The 27,897-nt window shown below is 36.0% G+C and overlaps 1 protein-coding gene and 1 pseudogene across 1 annotated transcript in view; one reads left to right on the plus strand and one right to left on the minus strand.

Moving 5' to 3' along the window:
• LRP2 (LDL receptor related protein 2) overlaps nt 1-27,897 on the plus strand; it is a 191,448-nt gene that overhangs the window by 23,045 nt on the left and 140,506 nt on the right. The window contains exons 2-4 of the mRNA XM_023528463.1: nt 10,184-10,291; nt 11,542-11,664; nt 17,396-17,512. Coding sequence (XP_023384231.1) covers nt 10,184-10,291; nt 11,542-11,664; nt 17,396-17,512 — 348 coding nt within the window. The remainder of the gene's footprint in view (nt 1-10,183; nt 10,292-11,541; nt 11,665-17,395; nt 17,513-27,897) is intronic.
• Nucleotides 11,195-11,313, minus strand: LOC111739436 (annotated as a pseudogene).

Genomic DNA, 27,897 nt, shown 5'->3' on the forward strand with positions numbered 1-27,897 from the left:
GAGCCCCGGCAGAACAAACCAGAGGCAAAGGACTCTTGGTGTAACAAATAACTTGCTAGTGAGACATGTTCTGAAGTTCTTTTTGCTCAGTCTGTTAAAATCAATATAATACAGGAGACACAAGAAATTTAGTGTCATTTTACCATGGAAGTCTTTGCAAATATAATGGATCCTGTTTTATAGATTTCCAAGTGAACAAAATCAGCTTTACCTTTGACTCTATGTAGGGAAACTAAAATTATGACAAAATTGTGTTATCAAATTGCTTACAATAAAAATTACAAATTTTAATTTGCTGAATCATATATTCTCTTGTAGCCTTTTTGAAAGGTGGTGCAGAGTACAGAGTACTCTCTACTTCAGAGTAATGCTGGATATAAATTTAATGTTTTATATAATGGAGAGAGGCCAGTCCCATTCTTTATTGAATTAGCAGAGAATGACCTGAACATATAAATAGGCTCCCAAGGATTTGGGGTTGACTTCTTAGAGTCTTTATGGCCTCTCATGCAGGTCAGCATGGAAGATGACTTTTGAATTGCTGAATTGTTAATTTAGATGGGAAGAAACAGTGACTCTAAGACAGCGGGGCCCCTTATAAAAGTCCACAATTCATCAAGATCTCAAGACTTTATCTCTTGGCAATCATCTTGGCTTCACTCATACATTCTAATGCATCATATATTGTTCATTTATTGAGGGTCATCTGGATACTAGGAGTTACTGTGCTAGGCACTGAGATTACAGAGGTATTTATTCCTGCCCTTAGGAGCTTAAGATTTGGAATAATGTTCTGTTTATGGTGGAATCATAATAAATTACTGCCACCTTAATATCCGTCTTCTTTTGGTCACTTAATCTCATCTGCTTCTTCTGTTCTCTGTTTCCTATATCAGGTCATGGTAAGAGAATTTCGAGTTTCTGCTTATAAAATTCTTTCTGAGCTATAACTCCTCACCAGAAGGGAAAATACAAAAACTTGTGACAGTTTTTAAAAAACAATAATGACACGATAGATTTTTATTAAAAATGTTGATTTCAGTTTACTAGGTCATTAATTATCAGTATTTATTGCCTAAGAACGGCCTTTTAAACTTATTTGTGGAAATATTTTCACATTCTTGCTGCACAATATTTCTTAAGAGTTTAAGAAAATTTTTTGTTGGCAGAGACCATATATGTCCATAGCTAAATATTCAAGGTTGAGTCACGCATGTGTGTGCATCTCAACTCATCTATTAACAAATGAACTATTGATAAAGGTCAGTGCTTGTATAAATAATGTAGTGAGTCTTACCATAGGCATCAGCATTCCTGATCAGAGTTGCCATCAGAATTGCTTACCAATGCAGAAGCGTTATTGCTTCAGAGTAAATTATTTATATATGTAATTGTCAATATTATATTTATATTGTATTTATAATATACAATTATATATAATGTATTATGTATAATATACGTAAAAAAAGACTTGATCTCTACTTTCTGAAAGTATATATCTAGAATGAGAGGTTTAGTCCCTAGCATGAAGTTTGTGACCTATAAACCCACTTAATAATTACATACTGGTTGGGTCTGGGTTGGGCTGTGGCTAAATAAGTTACCATTTTGTACCAAATTGAGGTTAGGGTGCAAGATGCTGGGTCTCATTAAGTGTCTGGACGCTGGTTGTTAACGTGGACACCTCTCCTCGCCTCCCTTGCTCTCTTCTCTTTCTCTTCCTCACTGTCTCTGCCTCTTCTCTCCCTGTTTTTAGAACTCGATGTAACCATTGTGATAGTCAAGAACTAAATAACATGGAGTAAGAGAGAATAAATGCAGCAAGATGTATGATGCAGTCAAAAAGTATTTATAAATGATTTAGCCTATGACTACAAAGAATCACCAGAGCCACCCGTTGGGAGACAATTTCTTCTCCTTTGGCCATTGTGTCATAATTTCCAGTATTAAGCCATTGTCCATTTGATAACCTGATCTTAATCTGCCTCTTAAGATGACCAAAATAGTAGTTAGTGATGTCCGCAGCTTTAATACATCTGTATTAATTTGATTTATGGTTCAACACTTGGGTCTAATTAATCAGCAAAACCTTGGTTTGATGTTGTCTATAAACTCTGTGTTTGGGTTGAGACTTGGTCTATCATACTGTTTATAAGCCTTAAGCAGGAAGGCTCTCTGCCTGGATATCTGCATAGTTGTTTAATCCTCACAAGTATCTCTTTTCTTCTTTTAGTGTTTGATTCCATTTAACCATTTTCCAATAGTTTGTATTGCTAATTAAGAAGCTATATAGGAATACTTAGGGCAATCGGGGCTGGAAGTCAGCTCTTTAAATGGGAGTGATTTATAGTTTTTGTACAAGGTGTGTTAAATCATTAAGTGCTGAAGGGCATTTTACTGTTAAGTAGTTTGGTTCATTGGGACTTTATTTATTCAGCAGGCAGACTATCTTAAATTTTCTTCTGTTTGGATAGTGTTCTTTTCAACATATAATTGTAGCTCTTTGGCCCTTGCAGGAAGTTTTCATTGCTGAGAGTTCTTGGTAAAAATTTGGAGATTCTTTTGAATGTTTTAGGCACTTGCATGATTGAGAAAGAGAGAGAGAGAGAGAGAGAGAGAGAGAGAGAGAGAGTGAGTGTGTGTATGTGGCAGGGATGGGAGAGGACATTTGAAGAAATTACTTTTTGTTCTGGTTAATTATAAAGATGGGAAAAGTTGCACCATAAAACAGGTGTGTTTAGGACTTTGTTTTTCATAGCAACAATCCTTTACATTAATGAAGAACTGCTTGAGGACTTTAGATTTTCAGCTTGATTTTTTTTCTGGTGTGACTACTACCACCTCGCCCTGCCCACCCCCAAGTGGAAGCTTGTGGACGCACTGTGGAGCATTCCAGGGTGAAGCAGGCCTCTCTGGAACTTAGATTCTTTATCACATTTCCAGAGGAGTTCATTTCAAGTTGCTGGTACTAGCAGCTTCAGCCTGATATTGCCCAATCCCAGACCTTCTTATTGATGGGTGGGAGGGAGTGGGATTGCTGTTTAAGAAATTTTATTATCTCTAAAAGGGAAGAATTTATTATAGGGGTTTTCTTAGATGATCTCTTTCATGTGGGTTAAGACGTTTTGAGCTCTGAATGTCCAAGCTGCTTAGAGATTCTAAGTTGCTCTCAACTGGGGGTGGTACTGCCATTCTCAAGGGGTGTTTGGACATGTATGGGGGTGTTATTTGTGGTCACAGTGATGGGGGGATGGGCACGACTGGAATTCCACAAGTGGGGGCCAGGGATGCTATACATCCTTCTTTGCCCAGAGCACTTGAGTAATTGTTTCACCCTAGATACCAATCACAGGGTCTTGCAAACCCTTGAGAAGTGTCATTTTATACATAATGCTCTGCAGTGTTGATTGACACTGGTTGTAGGGGTAGGAGGTACTCAGCGAAAAATAAGTGCGATATGAGAGACTAGGGGGAAGGGAAGAAAGGCAAGTGACTAGTGTTTAGGTGAAAATGGAGAAGAGTAGCTCAATTAGAAAAGGTGGAAACTTAATTTCTCATTCGCAGAATTGTGACACTACTTTGATATAGCATCACATTATTCTACTGGCTTTTGACCACTGAAAAGACACTTAAAAAATTATCAAGCAATTATTTAAGCAACCTTTGAGATCTGTGAGGACAACTGACTCTTGAGAGCTGACTGAATTCTGTAAGCTGGATGCTCAGACATATTCAGTTTGGAGAGGATGATGGGGAAAGCCACTAGGATAACTTTGGTAGCACCTGTGGAACCCGTTGGCTATTTGCCATGCAAGTGAAGCTGCTTGGATCATGCCTGGGGAGACTGTAGGGGCTGTAAGGTGAGACCGGTCTTTGTTAGCAGCCTGTTGGTAAGCCACTCACAGACCTGTTCTCTGAGTTCACATGCTCTAGGCAAGGATCTGGGGGAATGAAATGGAGCCCCAAGCCCTTATCATGGCCAAAGTCTGTATCCTAGTCCAGGCTTGCATCTACCCAGTGACCTTTAGTTTTAACAGTTACTGGCATGAGTGAACTCTAAGTTTTCTTACTCAATCCATTCAATTATGTCATTCTTTTGCTTGGTATTTAAGGTCCTTTATTCTCTGTCCAGCATTCTATAAGAGGTTCTCAGCGCTTGGTCTGTTAGGCCCTCATCTGTGCTAGGCTTGTCTCGAGTTGTTTGGGCCCTACATACTGCCTGATCTCTCCTGCTCTTCCACAAAGGCCCAGTGCAGTTCTATTCTCCTTTATGAAGCCTTCTCTGACCACTCCAGTCTGTGATGTTAATTTATTTCTTCCTGAGACCAGTTGGTTCTGCTGCTTATTTGGAACCAATCATTTACTGTCACCAATCATTTACTGTCATATGGCATAGCTTTGAATTCAGACTACCTAGATGTGACTCCCTGATCCACTGTCTATTAGCCGTGAAATTTGGTTAAGCCTCAGTTTCCTCATCTATGAAATGGGACTATCAATAATATCTCATAGGTTTGTTGTGAGGACAAGCAAGATAATCTGTGGAAGACATTTAAAATATTTCTGGCACACAGTAACTTCTAGGTAAATGAAAGCTGTCATTTATTTTGTGAGAAGTGAAATGAAAAAGAGCATAGACTCTGGAATCACACACATCCTGGGTCAGAATCAGACATTTTCTACCTCTGCAACCCTGAGGGAAGTTTATTAATATCCCTGAGGTTTAATCTGCCCTTCTATTAAGTAAGTACAAATCCCACTTCATAACATTTCCAAGAGGATCCTGTAGATGTGTATGAAGCTTTATATATTGTTTGACACACAGCAAGTGCTCAATAAATAGCAGCTATTGTTGTTGCATGGTTATTTAATTTATAATGTATAAATAAATTTGTAAGCTTTATAAAAAAGACATGTCTTAGCTTTCTTTGTTTCTTCCACAAACCCTAGAACAATATTTTACACATAATAGGTATGATTTTTTTAATGGTTTTAGTGAGTCTGACATCATATTCTTTTGGTCCTTTTTATTTTTAGATGCACTTAAGTGATGTGTGTACATGATTACTTATCATCTGGCTTTGTGAGTTTTGCCTCAGAGTCTTTGACTTCTCGAACCGTCTTCTTACTATTGTTTTGCTCTATGAAAACGTCAGGGCTTTGAAACAATAATTTGGAAAAAGTAGTCAACTGAAGAGTTTGTAAACTGAGTTAAAAAAGAATTTTGGTCATCTCTTTGGCGATCTGTTAGAAAACTAGGTAGATAAAATATTGCACAGAAAGAGTAGTAGGTTGACTTGCTGTGTATGTCTTATTTCAGTTCCATTAATTGAGTCCTTGACTGTTCTACCAGTTGACATTAGGCAGAGCACGGTCTTCCATACAATTTGTTACCCTTGGCTGTCATGGCTGCAGTGTAAAGTTTTGGAAATAAGCAGGTGACTAAATCTTCAAAAGGGGAATGGACTTGCTAGGGTGGATAAGGTGTGAGAATTGTAGTGAACTGTCACCCACCTTATAAACATCAGACGTATGTCTATCAATACCAAGGGGAAAAAGTTTAAAAAATACAGGGAAATTAAGTAAAATTATAGATGAATTAAGGAATTGCCTCTTAAATTTATTTGTTTCTTTGTGTTCAGTGAAGTAGGACTATTAAAACGTCGTGTAGTTTTACATGCTTTTAAAAAGAGCTCATGTACCTCCTCAGGTAGACCAAATGTCTGGCAGGACCTGCGCATGTTAAGATCTAGCAGGAAAATAGGATTTGCCATAGAAATTACCTAACTCTAGTAACTTTGGACAATGTTCCATTGGCTGTGACTTACTTTTCTCTTCTAAGAAGAGAGTTCATAAGCCAGAAAAGAAACTTACAAGGAAAGGATAAAAGAATGAGACTGTTATTAATACAACTCAATATGTTTCTCTCTCTCTCTTTTATAAACTTCTGGATAGTTCTCTTATTTTAAATTATTCCAGATTTTGTTTTTCTTTGTATGGATTTAAGATAGTAAACTCCAATTTAAAGTCTCATTATTTGCCCTGATGGTTTTATATATCTCTGATATAATATAATAATGATTCCAATAGATTGAATTTGACAGAAAGGAATCATTATATGGTGAATACGTGCTGTGTCCCAACTGTGCCCAGCGCTGTGCTAGAGGCTGTAAAGGATACAGAAGTGGTGGTCTCAATTCAGTGTTGTTCCCCATCCTGGAAAAACAAATGACTTATTCCCTCCTCTAGGCATTATCTGTTATTCTAATATCTGATCTTAATATATTTTAAGTCTAATACTTAGACCAGGGACCTTGGGATATGGTTATTTATGAAGAAAGGACTACTCTTGTTTTTCTCCAGCTTGGGACCCCGCAATGTTGAAAAATAAGTTTATCCTTATGTCTAATATATTTTTTTTAAAAAGAGATTGACTCTTTTTTTGATTTTTCTACACTGCTTTTGATTGTTGCAAATTTTCCTAAGCCCAAGACTTTTTATGTGAAATGTTTGCTGCCAAATAGACTACCAGTCTCTAATTGAATTATGAGCATATGGTATGGATTCCATATTAGCCCAATTAATGAATTCAATTAATATCGATAGCAGTTTTAGAAGAAATCATATTTTAACATTCATTCTTGAGTTTGGTGGAATAACCTTTGTGTGTGTATATGTGTGTGTGAAAAGGAACATAGAGCAGTGGTCGAAATAGCACAGATGCTAGAATCAAAACTGTCAGATCCAAATCCTTGCTTTGCACATATTTGCTATTTGATATTGGGCAAGTTACTGAACTGCTCTGTACCTCAGTTTCTTTATTTATAAAATGTTCATAATAATTATATCTATCTCATGGGTTGTTATGAGAATTAAATGACTTAAAGTTGGCAAAGTGCTTAGAACAGTGCATGCCCTTTAAGCACCACATGTATTTTTTTTTTTTTTTTTAAAATCTTTGTACCATCTGTTTTGATTCTTGGGAAAGGCTAATGCTGAGAGGGTATGGTGTCCATTGGGTTCCAGTGGTTCCTTGTCAATAGCTGCCTAGTTCTTGACAAAAGATTTTTATTTCAGCATGCATTATGATGTTTTCTTCCTTGGTTTTTATTAGAGGAAAAATATTTTAAAGTTATGAAAGTTAATGATTGCAAAACTACCTCTTGGTTAAAACTGAAGTGGTTGAATATGGATATTTAGAGATCATTTGTTGAAAAAAGTTTTCATTTTGCTCTATTTAGATTTTTTCCCCATAAACTTTGTGTTTGGCTCCAGTGCGTGAAATCCATACTCCTCCTGTTCCCCTATTTTTTTTAGACTTCAAGTTATTAAACAATAAAGCTTAGATAATATTTAGTAACTTTTAGAGAGGTTGTGAATAAAGGCTACTTATTTGAAACAAAAACAGTCAAAATAAAGTGAATACAGACCAGTTGAAATCAGAGGCACCTGCAATGTTATCAGACCAGATCTAGACCAATTCACCAACAGTTTGTTTTTAAACAGCACATATTCTCTTTATTATAGAGTGAATGACAGGCTTCTGACACAGTGGACCATTTTGGTTGATTGCTAAGAGGCCACCTAGTAATGATAGAGTGTCAGTTTGATTTTTCTGGATAGATATTTCCAAACAATAGTCATGTGGGAGTTAGACATGGAAGTTAATGTTGAAAAGGTGAATTTGACAAATGAATTATCATGACTTGTTGATAAATTGAGTAAATTGGGTTTGATATCTTACTTTAGATAACAGAATATTTAGGAGATCAAATGTGAAAAACACTAATTATGAAGAGTTACTTAATTGCAAATTTCCCCTCAGTCATATATATATATATATATACACACACACACATATATATATGTATATATATATATGCATATATATATATATATATTTTTATGTGAATGCTTTTAAATAACTGGCTTCGAGGTGCTTTAAAAAATGACTTTTAGGTGTCTATTTGGTGTTCTTTTCATGATGTGTTTAACTTTGTGTTTTATCAAAAACCGTAAACCTTAAAATTTGGCTTGTTATAAAAGTTGCTTAATGAATAGCACTACATATATGTGTTTTCAAAACAGGCAATATTTTGTTCTGAGAATTTTCTTCTTGTATACTTAGTTTCTAAGTGTATGCTTCTCCCCCACCCCCATAGCAATATGAAGCTCTTTGAAAGTGGACTGACCTTTAGATTGTTATAATTTTTTAACCAGAAGTTATTAGATACTAAAGGAGACAAATGTACTAAACTTTCAAATGTAATGTGTTGGATTACTAACAATAGACCTAATTGATAAAAGTGATTTAATATATGTTGTGTTAATAGCTAAACCTCCAAAGCCCCTAATCTCCCATGGAAATATTGCTTTGTAGAACAAAATCCAATGAGAAGTTCTGGGATTCCAGAGTGAATTTGTACATTCCTTTGGGGCATTTTTGCAAGGGAGGTTGTTGTGTTTTAAAGGTAGTTGATAAGAGACCTGCACCACCAACCCCAGACCTGCACCACCAACCACCATCATGCATTAGTCTATAGAAGGTATTTGGGTGTACGTATTCCTGTACCACTCGGTACCACCATTTAGCCAAGGGAAGTTTCTGACCATTTGCAGCATACATTATAAATCAGGATGTCACTACCAGACAATCAGATTTGAACATTCCATGAACAGAGTAGCCTATATCCCCTAGGAATAGATCGCTTAACTATGTTTATGTCATGCTGTTGATATGCCTGCATTTACACAAGTCATGATAACACATTGTTTATTTATTTTAGGAGTAGGTAATTGATCTGTATATTTACCTAATTTTGGGTTAATCAGGCAAAAATTGAAATGAGTAATTTAACATGATTGCCTAAGTACATGGGGAAAAATACAATTATTATTCCAACCCCTAAATTACTTCTCTATTACCTTGGCTTTGTGAAAGAATAATTTTGAGTCTTCTCCAAGTTGGGCTGGTGTTGGCTGCTCTCTTTAAAAAATTTCCTGCTTGGCACATAGTGCATGGAGAGGTCACTGGTCAGATATCTGAGGGAAACTCAGAGGATTTCCAACTGCCAAATTAGTCCTCTGGGGAGAACCAGGAAAAATCAAATAATATATTAGTTAAATGAAATGAACTTGTTTAAGTTAAATTCTCTTTCTGGTATTGCTAGGGGATGGATAATCACTGCCACTTGAGAACGTGGCAACTTTTGGTGCCAAGTTTGTGTACTCTGGTTGGCTGCATAGATTATTTTGTTTTTTGGCTTATTTATTTATTTATTATTATTTTTTAATGCCTACAGCACCTGATATTCCTAGGTGGTCTCCCATCCAAGTATTAATCAGGCCCGACCCCACTTATGGCTTTTTTATTTTTAAAAAATATTTGTTTGCAGAGATGAGATTACAGACATGGCATCTTACAAATTTGTTAACAACAACGAAAAGAGCCAAAATATTGATATGAATCTAAGAATGAGAGACCATAAATTGTTGTTAATGATTTAGTAATAAGAAGGCACTTTAAGCAAAATACAGAATGGGAATTGAAAAAAGGGCAGTCAAGCAGATGAAAAGTTACTCATGATGTTATCAATTGGAGATAACCACTGTTAACATTCTGGTCTTTCTATGCTTTTTTTCCTCCTCCATTTGTAACTCTGTTATAGGTAAAATTCTGCATCCTTGCCACATTATATTGTATTTCTCCTAATCTTTAGTGGTTCTTCATAACCATTTTAATGAGTTCCTAATATGTCAATATGTAGATATAAGAAAATTTAATCCTTTTCCTATTATTGGACATTTAGGTGGTTTACAGTTTCCTTTATTATCAATAATAAAGTGATAAAAAATCTTTAGCTCCTTAGGAAAAAGTACCTAGAAATAAACATACTAAGTCAAAAAATAAGCACTTAAAAAAAGCAACATACATGTTGTCAAACTGCTTTGCAGATTGGCTACATCAAGGTACACTCTATCATCTAGTGTATGAAAATGACCTTTTTTCCTGCAGTCCCCGAAACAGAACATAATAATTATACAAATGTTTTCTTAATTTTACAAAATGATATATATTCCTTTGAATAATATTTTGTTTTTATTAAAAATTTGTATTCCTGTGAAACATCTGTGTGGCATAATTTTTTTTTAAACTGGTTTTCTGTTGCTTGTGGGATTGCAGAATGTGACAGTGAGCATTTTCGCTGTGAAGATGGGCATTGTATTGCTGCATCCTGGAGGTGCGATGGGACCAAAGACTGCTTGGATGACTCTGATGAAATTGGCTGCCGTAAGTGAAGAGGGGCCAGGCTAAACTCTGTTTTTAGTAACATAAATGCTTCATAGTGATTTCAACTGTAACAAAGAGTTGTGTCTTTAGTGATAGATTCAGGATAATCTTTTGGGATCTGAATGGTTGAATGGAGAACTGATGGTATTAACAATTGTTTTACTTCCCTTGAGGAAGGGATTCAGTTCACATCAGTTTCTATCTTACCCTTAATCTCAGTTCTAAAAACTCTCATGTTATGTTTGATGCTGCTAGTCTGAACCACACTTTGAATAAGGGAATGGTTCTATCTATAGAGATATGATGATGCGCTATCTATTTGCTTCTTCTGGGCTCACTGAGTTCACTTTAGGTTAAAGACCAGGAGCAAACAGGCAAGAACAGTGTATTTTGGGATAAAGGAATAAATGAACAGCTATACCAACAACTTTTCAGAGATTATTATTATATTTCGGTGTCCTATGACAATGATCATAACAACAATACCAGTGACAATGGTGATAGCAACTTGCATTATATGGTACTTTTGCATACATCATTTAACTATTTTTTAATATCAAACCATGAAATAAGCATAGTCTCCATTTTATGATGCATACATTGAGGCTCAGAGAACCTGCCAAAGGTTCTAAAGCAAATAAATTGTGGAAATAATAATTATTTGACTCTAGGTCTTCTTTTTCAAATCTCATGGGTTTTCCAGTTCATTATGATGCTTTACTATTAGTTATTACAAAACATTTCAAATGATTTAATAATAACTCATGGTTAACTTTTACTTAAATTAAAATTTTAGTTTAATACTTTTTGTTATAACTTTGTATTTGTGTGTGTTTGGACTGTTCGTTTTATTCTCTGTATTTTCTTATATTCATTCATTCATTCATTCATTCATTCATTGAATGAATACAGCACCTGATATACCTAGGTGGTCTCCCATCCAAGTACTAACCAGGCCTGACCCTGCTTAGCTTCCGAGATCAGACGGGACTGAGCATGTTCAGGATGGCATAGCCGTAGACTATTCTCTGTATTTTTGTATTGCTTTGAATCATCAGTTTGTTGCGATGCCATTGCTGAGAATACTTAACAGTGAACTTTGATTAGAGTCCACGGACTCTAGTATAGAATTATTATTTGCCATCGAATTATTGAGCAGAAGTTGATGTACATTCTTTTGAAATAAACATTGCTTATTGGTTAATAGGGTAGATGTTTGACATAATGAGGCCTTTTCTGGTTTGTTTTAGCTCCCCCTTCTTGCCAGTCGGGATATTTCCAATGTCAGAGTAAAGAGCTATGCATCCCTAACTCCTGGGTGTGTGACGATGAGCAGGACTGTGAGGATGGCTCAGATGAACATCAGCATTGCCGTAAGTGTTTGTAGAAGAATTTCGTTTAGCTCCTTTGGACCTAAAATTTAACCTATTACAAGTACAAAACACAGTGGGACGATTCTTTGTAAATGTTTAGTTGGGCCTTAAACAACAATGGAACGCACACCATCAATCTCACTCAGGTTGGATGATATTGAAAATATGAATGTGCTGGGGAATTATAAAATACCCCAGTGATTTAGAAATGAGATAGGTTTCCAGTCTTTAATTTAGGTTATGTTACTAAAGAAAGAAACAAAACATTTAATTGTATCTATAGGTGGGTTCTTCATTCGTGTGGCTGGCATTTGGATGAGTCCTTTTGTTCCTGCAGTCAAAGCTTCCACCCCTTCTGCCCCAGTAAACTCTTCATTTCAATTAAGTGGAGCAAGTAGGTAGGTCTGTTAAAGGCATTTTTGGTGGTTACTTCAGTTATTGCTGCTATAGCCACCATCGGATGAGCTGCAATAAGAAAAAAAATAGTAGCAATGAAGTGGACCCTAGCAACTGCTGCATTCCTGGACATGGAGGAGGTTCAGGGCATTAACCTGAAAGAAACCCTTAAATTCTAATTTCTTTGGGATCAAACTGGAAAAGAGAGTTTTATTAGGCTTGAAAAAAATTTTGACTGAGAGAGTAATTTTGGGTTAATATAAGATGGCAACATGTGAAAAATGTCTATTATCTGTATCATTTCTTTGCTTTATTAAGGATATTTGTATAATTTAAAATCATTCTTTTATCAATGTGTGTGTTTTTGGCTGCAAAGAATGAAAACTACAACTTAAAGTTAAGCAAAAGGGAATTTATTATCTTGTATAATAAGCCCAAAAGCAAGGTTGTTCTAGGATTGATTAATTCTCGGCTCAATAACATTATTTGATTTTCTCCCACTTTTTTTTTTTGCTCTGCTATTTTTAGCAGAGCAAAAAAATTTGCTTTTCGTGATTACATGAGAGTTGCAGAAGTCTCAAAATTTACATCACCCTAATTTAACTTTCAGTGTCTAGAAGAGAGAACATCAACATTCTTTCTCTGTGTTCATTTGTTCTTTCCTGTCTGTCGTTCATTCATTCCTTCCTTCTTTCCTTCCTTCCTTCCTTTTTCTTTCTTATGACAAACCTTCCTCTCCCCTACAAAAAACAAACTTCAAAAGTTTTCAGCAAGTCTGAGTTGGATCAAAGTGGAAGTTACAGAGAAGATGTTAGGCTACAGTGAACCACCTCAGACAATGCCAGGCCTTAGGGGTCCAATTCTGATTGCTGTGTGCCATTCACCTTTGAGCCTCTCCACATTCTGCTTCATTAAATGCACATCCCACAAATCACAGACATTTATCATCTCTCTGAGCTAGTTTTAAGATGACAGCTAAGATCCTGTTGGCTTTTTCACATAGTCATTGTCCACAAAGATCAAAGAAGAAACAGATATTTTTGATGGCTACTTCACATGGGAACTTGTTTAGCCGTTAGATGACTAGCAATGGAGATTCCATGGCCTTCAGTAGGTCCTGGATGTATTTAGAAAAGATTGGAATTTAGCCCAGGACTTTTGAATCTAGCATTGAGTGTGAACTTTTTTCAGTTGGGCCACTAGATGCCAAGTGTCTTTTGAGCAAGAGAATAGAAATTCTTAAAATACCCATGAGTTCGACTTTGGTTTAAACCTAAAAGGAAGACTGTATAATTAAACAACCTGTTAGGGCTTGTCAGTGTTGATCATGGGTTTTGCCAGCAACAAAGGGGATGGTGATCCTGGGGGCAAAGTCATTAAGGGGAAACCGGTAAAACGATGTAAGGCTGTGGAGGTTGTTGGTGGTGACAAATGGCAGTCCTGAGGAAGGCATGGAGCTAATCGAGACCAAACAGGAGCATATCAAGATCAGGTCCAGTTATGTGTCAGGATTTAGTGTGGAGTAGCAAAAGGGGACTATGAGATCTGAAAGAGGGAGATGGGGATGGTAGTTCAGAAGTACTGAAGAAAGGAAGGAAAAATGCCAGGCATAGAAGAGAGCAGGAAAAAAATCCTTGTTTCTAGGAAGTCAGTGTGATTATTCTCCGGCTAGCCTCTTGAAGGTCCTAGGAGAAAGATAGGGTACCCTGCAGATAGCAGATTTTTGGTGGGGCTAGATCATGAATCTCTGAAGAACAGTGACTATGTTTTATTCAGCTTGCATCCCTAAGACCTGGCATTCTGTCTGGAAGATAGAAGGTTTTTGATAAATAGCTACTGAATGAATGAATAGTTTATTTTTATCTTTTGGCGAGATATGCCATTTTGGTTCCTACTTTTGCTTTCCATGCAGAGTAGGAAGAAAATTGAGCTGTAGATTGTGATACAATGTATGGTGGATGACCTCTTGGTAACAATACTTTACAGAGGGGATGGGAACTACTAAGGGCAACTGCTTGGGGAAAGAGATTGGAGATAACTTGATAACAGTAATTTATGAGCAATGTTACATACCGTTTAAAATGAGTATGGATTGTGTAAGGCAATTCTTGCATTTTTTTAACAATATAAAATTCTTTATTAGATATCTTTTAACTGCAGACAAAATATGCCAATACTATGTTTACTAAATTCTCACCAGAGAGCTCCTGATTGTCCAATAGAGTGGGCACTTTTTCCTCCTCATCAGAGTGGGTGGACTTTTTTCTATTGCACTTGACTTTGATGATCACTCCTCCTTCTTGACACTATACCTTGTCCTCCATGACTCCCCACTGTCCTGGCTCTCTCCTTAACCGCTCTGATCATTCCATTTTGTTTTCTTCTTCTACCCAGTCCTTGAATATTGATGTTGCTCAGAGTCACTCCATATTCTCTCCCAGGATAATTTCAACCATTCTGATGATCTCAATAACCCTCTGTGGGCTGATAATATACAAATCTGTGCTTAGGACCCAGGTTTCTAGCCCACACTTCAGTCTCGAAAGCTCCCTTTCGGATATCTCCAATATGCCTCAAACTCAAGGTATCCCAACTAGAATTGATCATCTTCTCCCAGGAACTGTCTTTTTCCTTCTATATTTGCTGGTCTATATGCGTTATCTTTATTTTAGAAGCAAAGTTAACTCACTGTAAGGTACTAGCAGAAAATACAAAATTGGTATCAAACTATTAGAAATAGGCAGACTGGAGCTGTTTTCCTTACTAATCTAGAATTTCATGAAACATGTTTCATAATGAAAGCATTTCATTAGATGAAAAAGAAAGATGGTTATAGGTGACGTTAAGATGTAATCGATTAGCATGAAAAGGATATTACAATCCCCTGGGCACCCAAGCCAGAAACTTGGAAGTTATTCTTGATTCTTTTCTCTCTTTCACAGTTCATATTTAATAATTCCTGCCTAATTTGCTTTATAAACATCTCTAAACTTAATCTCCTTCCCATTTATGCTACCACTGTCAACATCTCTCATCTGGGTGACTACAGCAGCCTCTGGACTGGCCTCCTTGCCTCCAGTCCTGTGTTTCCTCAGGTTCTCGGTGACACTGATGCTGGAAAGTTCTAACTAAAACCCCTTGATAACTATCTGTCACCTCAAAGAGAAAGCTCCAACTCTGTAGCACAGTGTACAGTGGCCTTTAAGAGGTGACCATTGCTTATTTTTCCATGTCTATCACTTGCCATTCCTGCCTTGAAATGTCTTTATGGGGCCATAGCAGTGTTTGTAGTTCCCTTGGGCATACCATGCAGAGTCCCCTGCTTTTGCCTCTGTGTGCACTGCCTAAATGCTCATTGCTAGCTGGTCCTTCCTTCCTTTTGGCCTAGCTATTTGCTGCTTCTCCTAAAGACCCAGGTGAGGTATTTCTCCTCGTGGAAGCTGTCCTTGTGCATGTTCCCATCCCAGAGCGAATTAGGCACACTTCCCTGATGCTTTTATAATTAGTTGTGCACTGATAATTCATCATTGTTTTCTAATTATTTCTTGAAGTCTCCCCCAAGAAAACTATGAGTTCTTTGAGGGTAGGGATTGTGCTTTATTCATCTTTATATTCTCATTGTTTGTGTACTTTGTGGCATATAATAGGCCCTCAATAGATGTTTGTGTAATAAGGAATAAGTGAATCCAGGCGTTAGATTGGTTGATGGAACTACATAATTTTAATTTGCCATTTCTCTATGTTTGAATGAACTTTTGATTGCTTCCTTATGAATCCTTTAAAATGTTAAGCACAAAATATAGAATGATTTGGGCTTGAGTTTAAGAAGAAAGCTATGATAATTAAAATAATTTTGGTCCTTGATGTAGTTTTTCTTCATATTTTGTTTAAGACTACTCATCATTTGCCTTTTCAGGAAAAAAAGAAAGCTTTGTAATTTTATATGGAAATTGGCAATACATACTTAAATATGTTATATGGGAATTTATATACTACCACTCGAGGTGTTGGAGGTGTTAATCTTTTTATTCTTATTCACATGAAATTGTGCCTCTGTCATGCACAGAATTCAGACATTTTTAAATGACTTCTAGAAAATGTGATCTATTCTACTTTTAGTAATAGAAGTAAAATTTACCCACAGATACAAGGTACTAGAAGATATGAAATCATACTGTCAAAGTGTCAGAAATAGGCTGACTGGAAAAGTTTTGTTTGCTATTCAAGAATTACGTGACACATTCATAATAAAACCATTTTATTAAACAGATAGAGGAAACAAGATGACAAAAATATAATCCATTAAGGGTAGTAATTATCATTAATTTTTTTTACATCTTATTTATCACATGGTAATCTTAATATGTTTGAATTTTCAAGTATGCACTCTAAAACTGTTATTGTTCATTCGTTTTTAGAAAAATTTTTGGTAAGTTTTGATGGCACATCCCTTAACAGATATATAATTTTATTGAAAAACCAAATTTTGCTGAATTTAAGTATCTGTACTATACAGAAGCATACAAAACTAAAAATTCAGGGAAAAACTTTTTTCTTCCATTTGATTATATTATTTGTTTAGCAGATTGCATTTTCCCCAAATGCTTTTCTTTTTATGTGGGCAATTAAAAAAAATCTCATAATTCCTGTCTCAGACTTATAGAATAGCTTTCATATGATGCTTGAGACATCAATTCATTTGGTTTTATATGTTTTATCCAAAAGCAAATTTGATAAACTGACATCTTGCTTTCACTTACCCTAATCAACATAGGATAAAATTAAGCTGGTTTAAAATTTTTCTCTTCTGTTTATAAAACTGTCAAATGATCAATGTAGAAAGTTTATATTATGGAGAAAATTCTAAAGAAAAAAATAAAATCACCCATATTCTTACCACTCAGAAATAACCAGTGTTAACTCTTTGTCATATTTCCTTCTGGTTTAAACAGGATTTCAATGAGGAGGAACTTACCAATCCTTGATTAGTATCTATAACTACAAAATTCTTATTTCATTCATCCTCTTTATTATACAGTTTTTAAATATGTATTGTGTTTTCAATACACGTTGACAAAATAATTATCTATACTAACACATTTGAATGTTGATATGATTCTATGGACATTTTGTTAGTATCCTGAAATAATACCTTGTATTGTAAGCTTCCTCCCTTGAGGTAGCTGGGTGCTTTATCTTGTGACCCTATGAACTTTACGTTCAGGATACGCTCTACTTGCTTTTCTGATATCCTCATTCATATTTGGTAAATGTCAATGGATTGGTGTGTGTCTGGCAGTAATTATAAAGTAATATTTTTTTCCCCCCTTCACAGCCGGGAGAACATGCTCAAGCCATCAGATGACATGCTCCAGTGGTGAATGTATCCCAAATGAATACAGGTGCGACCACGTCAGAGACTGCTCAGATGGAACTGACGAGAAAGACTGCCGTGAGTCCCTTTCAGTCTTTGCACTACATTTGGTTTCGCCTTTGTCCCTTTGGCATTTTAATCAATTTGTTAGATTTGTTGATGGACAGAAATGTCTACAACATGCCTCTTGTTACTGAAATCTCTTGGCAGATTCTTTTGTGGATTAGAGGTGATGTTCTGATAGGAGTCTATTTTTAACAAGACATTCTAACTGTATGCTGCCTTAGGACATCAATTTTTTGTATTTTTTGAAATAAGAAACTTTTAACATTAACACAGAACCCTGAAAAGTCATTGAATACATTGAGCACAAAGTCCTGTTTGGTCAATTCTAACTTTTATTATATTAACTATAGTAAAGTTCTAGGTCAAATTTCTCATTAGTTTTTGTGTTGTTATGGACTCAAAAATTTTTTTTTTAGATTACTTTTGGAAAAGTGTTACATTTTGAAAATGGCTTTCCCTGTAATGTCAACATACTATATTGGTTTGTAATCGATCACCACAAGATCAGGCATACAAATCACAATATTCTGTGTATAATGTTTAAATATTACCATAACCAAAATTAGAGAGTGCAGTCATGGTGCATGATGTACTTCTTACAAATAAGTAATCTGCCTCTCTTGAGGTTTATATAGAATTGTTAGCCTACAATAATACAGGAATTATTCTACTGAGTCAGTCCTATGGTCCATTGAACTCTGTCTTTAGTCTCAAACATACCTAGTTTCTCATAAAAGCCCTCATTAGTCTGTCATTTCTGAATTTGTTCAGAACTTCCTCAAGTTTTTATACCTTTTTTTCTTATATATCTTTTAGTATACTGCATTTTATAAATCTACTATGTGCTTCCATTTTTTATTATTAAGGTACTTCCTTTCTTTTGCTCTCAAGTTTATGTTTCCAACTTTAAAGAGTTACTTTAATATTCCAATATTCTGATAATTAATGGATGGATTTTGTGTACTTTAGAAACCTTGATCATCAACTCCTTGGTTATCATGTCTCCATCTAAGATTTAAATATTAGTCTATTCTCATGGGATACTTCCTGGATTGTTTGATTATTTTGATTTAAGTTTAGTTTTCTAGCCTGTCCCTAAAGTCCTTCCTTTGGTCCAAATGGTATATTTTATGATTTTGGATAAAAGAATTATCTTCTGTCTATTTTGCTACACTTCCAAATATGGTACCGCGTCTAGGGTAAGAGCTAACATAAACTAGTTATGCGCAAATCGTTCCTATTTACTGTACTGTTCAAGCTGTACTCTTAATGGAAGAAATACTTGTATATGTGGCCAAACAGGCCCAGATTCATGCTGCATCCACACTCTCATCTTATGGTACATTTTTTAAAAAACCACACTTTCTTTCCAATGCTTTCTTTCCTTGTATGTTGTTATTCTTTGAGATGAGTCTGTGCTATTTGTCTTTGTATTGCTATTTCCTAGCAGAGTTTCTGGTACAGTTCTGTTGTGGTATCATTTCCAACTTAAATACTCACTTTTGAGAGAGATTATGTTGCCTCTTGTTTGAGTATACTTTCACTTTGGACATTTTGCAGAGAATTTAAACTCCACACTGGCAATTTTAGTGATGGTAGGGTGTATCTGGGTGTCACAAAATAGCAAATCCATGAGTCAATACTCTTCCTTTTTGTCAAGCAAACAGTAGATGCTTTATTGAGGCAAGTGAAGAAAATATTTCGATTAATAATAATGATAAATTATATACAGTTATGCTGCTTAATGAAGGGGATATGTTCTGAGAAATGTGTCCTTAGGTGATTTTGTCATTGAGCGAACATTATAGAGTGCACTTACACAAACCTAGATGGTACAGCCTAGTCTATATCTAGGCTATATGGTATAGCTTATTATTACTCCTAGGCTACAAGCATGTACAGCATATCACTGTGCAAACAACACAAGATTAACTCAAGCACAAGAGAAAATGATGTAATCAAGAGATGCAGTAAATGCTAGATGCATGAGACAGCTGGCGACACAACACAGCATACTGTTTTACAGCAAACTTTTTTTAATAAGTAGGAAGAGTACACTCTAAAACAATAATAAAAAATATAGTATAGTAAGTACACGAGCCAGTAACATAGCCATTTATTATCATTATCAAGTAGTACGTACTATTCATAATTATATGTGCTATACTTTTATATGACTGGCAATGCTGTAGGTTTGTGTACACCAGCATCACCACAAATACATGAGTAATGTGTGCTATGACTTTAGGATGGCTGCAGTGTCACTAAGCAATAGGAATTTTTCAGCTCCATTATAATTGCATAAGACCACCATCGTATATGCGGTCAGTCCATTGTTGACCAAAACGTCCTTCTGTGGCACATAATTATATTACATTTTGCAGTATTTTGTAAACTTCAAAGTGTTATATAAATTCCAGTTATTATTATTAGGTTTCTCAGTGAGGACAATAGGGCAGGTATATATTCTTATACTCTCTTATGAATAAAGAATCTAAAACTGCAAAGAGTAGAGCATCTTGTTCAAGGTTGTACGATGCGTGGCAGAGCTAGTCTCAACCTGTCTTCTGGTTCCAAGTTTGGTGACGGTTCTTCATGAAGGACTTTATTTACAGAAGGAGAAAGTCCTACCTTGTGCAAGTTTAAGAGAGAACCAGAGGCCTGTGCCACCAGCCAACAGTCTGAGTCTTTTCCCCTTATTTGCAAGTGGATAAAAATGAGTGCTTTATTGCAAATGCAATGGGACTGAAGGAAATGTTACTTCAGGGAAAATAAAAAGCAACCGAAACAGACTGTTTGGATTTATTCCATGTGAACACCCTACAGCCAAGTCTAAAGTCACCAGTACAACTGCCTGACGACTTTGCCAATGGACCTTCCAGAAAAAAGCTGGCAGGGTACGAACATGCAAGTAGCTGTTATAGAAAAGAATGAAGGAAAGGAAGTGGGCTTTATAAAATATCTGGGCAGGAGTTTTTAATCAAGTTTTTGTTTGTTTGTTTTTTAAGTACATGTAACTGGCGAAACAAGGATTTGTTAAGGAAACAGAACCAGATTTATAGCTCATTGTTTCTGGAATTATACAAATCATGAAACCCTTCAGGGATCATGGCCCTAAAATCTCACACATGCAGGAAGGTTTTACAATGAGGTACTCTTTTATTTCTCTCTACCTTGTTTATTTATTGTTTTGTGTTATTTATGGAGGAGTGTAAAAAGTCTACCAAATCAGAGGAAATTAAGAAAAGAATCTTCATATTTCCTTGTTAGTGCTTTGATCTTCTGGCCCTAGCCAGATTTGTACAGGAAGGAAATGAATGGCCTGGATCAAAGTCTTTAGAAAGTGCCAGTATAGGGGGCAGGATTGGCCTCATTTTGTTTTCCGTCTTTGTTTGGAGCTCTTGTGGGAAGTGGGAAAAGGAACTGCCATTCACTGAGCACTGATCACTATCTTATGCAATTTTTACATTAATATTACAAGGTGTAGGTGTGATGACCATCTCCACTTTACAGAGATTGTAGAGATTGTCAAGAAGCAAGGGTGGAAGAGCCAGGATTTTAACTTAGGTCTAAACCCTATCTATGCCTGTGCTCTCAGAATACTTTTTTGAAATAGAAGATTACAAAGTATTTTTGCCTAAAGGTTAGTTAGCTATTTTATTATTTAAAAAAATTATTTTTTAGAGCTTTTTATTATTGAAGGTTTCAAACATAATCAAAAGCAAAGTGAATTGTATAACAAATCTCTTTGTACTCATCATTATTATATCAATTATCAACTCATAGCTAATTTTGTCTTAACCATATCTCTTTATTCTTCTCCCATTATTTTGAAGCAGTTTTCAGACATCATATAAGAACTAAAACATAACCATAATCTCATGGTCACACCTAAAAGTTAACAACTGTTTTTCAAAATAATCAGATATTCAGTTAGTTTTTTAAATTCCTCAGTTGTCTTGTTATTATTTTTTACAGCATGATTATGTAAATCAAAATCCAAATAAAATCTGTATGTTGGAATTAGTTGCTGTCTTTTAATTTATAGGTTTGCCTCCAATTTCTGTTTTTTACTCCTTGCAATTTATTTGTTGAAAAAACCACGTCTGTTGTCCTGGAGTTTCTCACAGCCTGGGTTTTGCTTAATGCATCCCCTGATGTCCTTTAAAATGTCCCCTGTGTCACCAGGGTAGGGTTGGTAGCTAGATCTGGAACAGGGTTCTCAACCTTGTCACTAATAACATTTGGGGCCAGATGATTTTTTAATTGTGTGGAGCTGTCTTGTGCATTGTAGAATGTCTAACAGTAGTCCTGGCCTCTATCCACTAGAAGCCAGTAGCACCTTCCAGTTGTGACAATCAAAAATGTCCCTAGACAATGTGAAATGTCATCTAAGAGCAAAATGTCCTTTCTTTCCCTGCTCCGGTTCAGAATAGCACAAGTATAGAAGCTTGAACAGGTGATGCAAGGATTTTTTTTTTTCTGTATTTGCGAGGGCAACATACTTTATATTTCCAGTAGGAGACATATAATATCTGTCTCTCTCTTTGTGATGTTAGCAGCCATTGATCTTTGTTGAGATCCATTTAGTTTTAGAGATACTTAGCTATTTTAAATGTCACCGTAGGGATGTAGCAGTTGTTTCTTAGTCGTTTTAAATTAGAATGTTCTCACATGATCAAAGAATAAGTGAGGCTTGGCTGGAAATAATTTTTGCAAGACATAACACTTTATTCTACTCTGTAGTCATGATGCATAAGAATCAATACTGTGGAAAAACTTTGAATCAGCCTATGAATATGACTTTATTTTTCTATTTCTCAGAGGTAAGGTTTTCTATAGGAACTGGTCTTAACACATTAAGCACCTAGAAACCTCTTAAATATATTAAGGGATATTGGAAAAGCACCAAAGGACTAATTCTTTACCCCAAATATTCAAAAGTATCAGGAAGTTTGCCTCTGTGTTCATAGTCTTGCCTGTCAGATCAGACTCCTAGGTCATAGTCTCTACCCTTTCAATCTTAATAAGATCAAGACATAGAGCTCCAAGACAGAGCACCTTGTATCCATTCCAGGCATTCCTTTTATGGAACAAAGAGTGGTGTGTAAGAGTTCTCTCAGGGAGACAGAGAGAGGAGGGGAGGTAAGAGAATGGGTGAGATGGTGAAGAAGGCAAGAGTATAAGCCTCCAATAAAAAGATTATCCTCGAAATAAATTTGGTGTAGTACAAAAGTTTCTCATTGTATTTGGTCTTTTGTCTGCTATATTCCTTTATGCATAAGGTATTTCTGGTTATTCTTCTGTTTGAGAACTAAGTATGAATATGTATACATATTAAAAGCTGTGAAAGAGGTAAAAGCTCATTTTCCCCTAAGTTATTTTGCTCTTCAATCTGGCCATCTGTAAAATGGCACCTGATATTAAACAAGTTCTCAATTTTTTTTTTTAAGGAACAGAGAGATTCAAAACTGCAGTCCATTTTACTTCTAATGGGATTAGCATCAAGGAAAACCACTCATGCAGAGTCTAAGATAAACATCAGAACAAGGCAGCAATTATGGGCCATTTAATTAATATATGGCAGTGACTTTCGGTTGCTCCAAAATAGTACATTTCCCCCCTAGTTAAGTAAACAGATTATTTTGTTTTTTTTTTATCAAATATCATATTAGAATGATTTTGGTGTGAGTAAAACTATTGCTAATTATCACTGGTTTGCAGCACTCTTTTGTTACTTAGGAATGCCAAAGAAAGGGTAAAATCCCTGTTACAATGAAGGCTTTCTTGCTGGTAATCAGCAGTATTTGGTCTGCCTGCAACTGGGGCTGCTTTGTCCCTGAAAGTTTATTTCTATTGACTTTCTGTTCTTTAGAACTTAAACATTTTCCTTTTTGTATCTAATTGCTGAAACCCTACCTGGTGGAACAGTTGGAGAGAGATAGAGAGAATGGTTAAAGTCATTCTGTGGACTTTGATGGCATGTGAAAAACATGTTCTTCAAACTCTTTTCCACATGTAAGCTGCCCAATGAGTCTTGCTCTTACTCTCCTCTCTCTACTTGAGGTGAGAAAGCAGAAGCAGAGAGACTGGCCCCATCTTACATATCACATTGCAGATGTATCTTTTTAGCATTCTTACAGTTGACATAGGATTCAGAGTCCCAAAACCTTGAGGTAGGAGAACAAATTTTTAGTCTCCATCATTCAAGCACATAGTAAATATCTCCCACCTAAGATCCCTCTCAGCTGTTGCCCAATTCCTCTGCTCCCTTTTACAACCAAGTTACACAGAGTTGTCTTTAATCACTGCCTCTGTTTCCTCTCTTCCTTTCCTTCTTGAACTCACCGAAAAGTCCAATGCCACCAGTCTCCTGAGAACATTCTTGGCAATGCCACTCAACTCCTCCTGCTAAACCTAATGGTTCTTACTCAAATATAACCTTATCAGAGAGCTACTCCTCACTGTTGCTCTTTATCATTTTACCCTGCTATATTTCCATAACATTTTTTAATGTTTAAGAATGTTTAATCTCTTTTTGACATTCAATACTGTATTAGTTTCAGGTGTACAGCATAGTGGTTAGACTTTTATAGAATATATAAAGCGATTTCCGATTAGTCTAGTAGCCTCAACACCATTCATAGTTATAATATTATTGACTATATTCTCTCTATAACATTTTTTTCTATGTGACATTTATTTTAATGTCTGTCCTTCCACTCTCCCAAATAAAATGTAAGTTCCATGATAGTAGAGACTTTATGAAGTTTAGCACTTTATCTCTAGCACCTATAGAGGTGTGCAATAATTATTCATTGAATGAAATATTTTTTAAAAAGCTGTAGGAGTTTCTACTTCACTTGTAATTTTGCTTATTCCCTTATCTAGTTCTTAGCACAGTATCTAGAATGGTGGATTTCAATAAATATATGTTACAGAATACAATTCTAACTAAGAAGAAGGTAGCACTCTGTAGGATAACTGACTTCTAGCATACTGACATTCACTCTGTAATGATTTGCTGATGAGTACCCAATTATCTGGGGCCAGGTTCCCAGCAGGGGGACTGGACCATACCACTTTTAGTTGTGATTTGATAGTGGCCAGTCTCATAATTCTGGGAGCAGCTAGTCTTCCTGTCTCTTTGGTTAGACTTTGCCTGTTTGTTCTGCCCAGATGAGTCACTTAGGATAATCGTAAGGAAGAGATAGGAATGGGAGCAAGGTGCTGTGTGGCCCTGAGTGAAAACATATAGCCCTGTAACTCCTTCTGTGTAGAGCCAGTACCACTAAATCTGATGCACATTATATACATTTGATCACTTGTGAGAAACCATCTTACTTCTTCACACTATTTTTTATAGCATTTGATACACAATTTTCTATCTTGTTTCTCACAAACTCCTTCCTATATTAAGGCTCATGTGAGATTTTTATTATTTTTAAGAATTTGGAACCATGTCAGTCTTTACCTTCTATGCAGATTTTGGCGATAGTTCTGTGAACAATAAGAAAGAGGCACTGTAGATCCAAAATCTTTAGAGCAGACCCCTCGAGTACATTTCTAATTTAGGTCTTAGATCAGATCAGTGTGGATAGCGACCAGATAGGGATTTAGGACTTAAGACCCAGTAGTTCAAAGAGAGTAGGGTAAGGAAAACAAGATAACTTAATGTGTTTCCCTTTTTGGCTTTAGTTTCCTGAAAGCTGCTCAGACTAAACTCAGTGTCAGTCCAATTCTACCAGCCCTTGGGATGATTATATTTGCTTTCTCTTTCCAAGGTGCTGAATTGCTATTTCCATTTTACAAATCTTATTATGTATATGCTATTTTTGAAAAGAAGCATAAAATGCCTTTCTGTTCTTCTGTATGTTACTGCACTCCCTAGGTGCTAGTCTGTGATGGCAGTCACTTCAGGGACTTGAATTTGACTAGGGTGGGTGTCGGGAATGGAGACGGGGGGCTCTCCTTCTACTTTGTGTGGGTTTTTTTGGTATTGACCCCTCTTTTTTTTTTTTTTTTTTTTTTATCCATTTTATTTTATTATGACAGCATAGTCTGCATGCAAACTCAGCTTTTATAGCTCGTTCCTGTTTTTTTTTTTTTTTTTTTGTCCTGATACTCCAAGAAAGCTCTGTTTCCTAGCATAGGGTTTCATGGAATTTCTGGAGTCTTTAGTAGAATATGCCTTAATTGCTGAAATCTAGAGTTGGCCTCACTTCTCCAGATTTTCCAAAGTGGAATGGGAAACGGAATGAAAAAAATAAAAACTTTTTTTTCCTTTAGGTTGTTTCTTTTCTTTCTTTTCATACTATCTTTTTAAGATTCTTTATTTCCTTTCAATCAATTTCATTCTTCTGTAATTTTTTGCTTCTTATTACTTACCCTGAAACTATATTTATTGAGGTGGTGAGGAATATGCATTGTAGAGCCAGATTGCCTGAATTTAAGTTCTGGCTCTTCAACTCACCACTTGTGTGATCCTTTTTAAATTCTTAACCTGTCTGTGTCTCAGAGAGGCACATATGTAAAATTTATAAAATATAAATCTATAAAATGGGAGTAATGATAGTGTCTTCTTCCTAGGGGTGTTATAAAGATAAAATGAGTTCATACATATTGAATACTTAGACAAGTTTCTGGCACATAGTTTTCAGTCCATGTTGGTGATTATTATTGTCACTGCTTTTTTAACTTTATGCATAGTACTTGCAGCTAAGTGCTGGTGGCCAAACTAGTAAACTATTCCTGGCCAATCATTGACTGGATTAGCCTGCCAGAGTAAGGTAGAGTAACTTATAAAGGATGACTCTAGGACCTTGAAAAGTCCCAGGTGTCTAGGCAGTAACTTCTCGTATTCCTTTAAGTCTTGGCTTAAGTTTCATAGTCTACCTTTAAGATGCCTTCTTTTCTTTATAATCAGTTTATCTTCTTATATATATATTTTTGGCCATTTTGTCAAGTTCTGAGAATAGAATGTATTTACAGCCTTCCTGTCAAGATAATAAAGAGTAGTGCCTGATAGCTGTATCTTACTCCGCTGTGAGCGATATACATTCTGAGAGGTCTATGAGGTCCTCAAACCATACCTTTCTTTTTTATAATGTAAACAGAACTATAGCAGGGACCTTTCTTGCTCTAGTCCAAATCATTAGCAGAGAAAGAAATTTTAAAAATCTTCAGGCACCAATCTTGTATGTATATTTAGGGGCAGCTGTCAATTTGAGGGGAACAAACTTGTACATATGTCATTTGGAATTTAAGTAAGGGAGGAAAGAAGGAAGAGGGAAGAGGTGGTGTGAGCAAAGATGTTCTTGCATTTTTGTGTCAGGTAAACTTTAGAGGTCTAGGGCTCAGTTAATAGTTACTTGTCAATTTTTCTGTTAAGACAAAACTTAAGATGAGTTTCTCTGGTGATCTTGCGTATTCTCTCCTCTTTTATTATACTTTCTCTTAAAATCCTGCAGGACATGTAAGCGACATGACGGCTTTGCTCCATGGAGAAAAGTTTACAAGGTTAGACTCAGATTTGCCAAGCAAATAAACCAAAAAATAAGATTTTATATATTTCCCAATTCCAAAGTATTGTGACTTCTTGTTTCCTGGGGTAGATTGAAATTCATTAACATCTTTAGCAAAAAAATCTTTAGGGGAAGTAGAATCTGTTCATTTCTTACTTTGCTCAGTGTGAACAATTTGGACCTATTCCCTCTACGTGGGTCTCCAAAAGGGGAAAAACTTCAGAAAGAGATTTCCAAATATGTTTGGTATTTAATGGAGTCAGGTAGCTCTATGCAGTCTTTTCTACGGGCGTGCGCTTATAGTTAACTATGCGCAGAAGAGACCAAAAAGTGTTCAGGGGTAGAGGCAGGTCTTCAGCTGACTGAGAGATATTCATTATCAGCATGGATAGAGACAAGAAAGCTGTTCGTTCTTCATTCCGAGTGTCAAACTGCTGACCTCTGACCATTCCCATACTCTCCCTGATGACATCAAGCTGTCCTTGTTGTTTGTTGCGGTGGGGAGTGAGCCATGTCAGTAAACTTTTAGTCCTGTCAGTGGATACTGTTTTAGTTTTTCCCCTTTCAGTTTAATGGCACTGGCTCCCAAAAAGCAAGACGGGGAGAACAAGAGATCCACCCAGCATATTTGTCCCAGATCCTTCAAATCTACAATAATTGCCTTAAATGAGGTAGTCACAGTCCAAGCCCAAATAAATTTTCCTCCTGACAGATATCTTATCTATTGCAAAGAGCTGGGTTTTCTAAGATTCCTCTCCTGCTTGCTGCTACTCTTAAAAGGTTAGATAACGTGTACTGACTCTAGGAATTATCCAGCATGCAGAAAGAAGGGAATTGCTTGCCTGGCTCAACTGGCCTCTTGCATCTCTTAAA

Source organism: Pteropus vampyrus, unplaced genomic scaffold, assembly GCF_000151845.1.
Source record: "Pteropus vampyrus isolate Shadow unplaced genomic scaffold, Pvam_2.0 Scaffold2, whole genome shotgun sequence".
NCBI classification, from domain to species: Eukaryota; Metazoa; Chordata; class Mammalia; order Chiroptera; family Pteropodidae; genus Pteropus; species Pteropus vampyrus.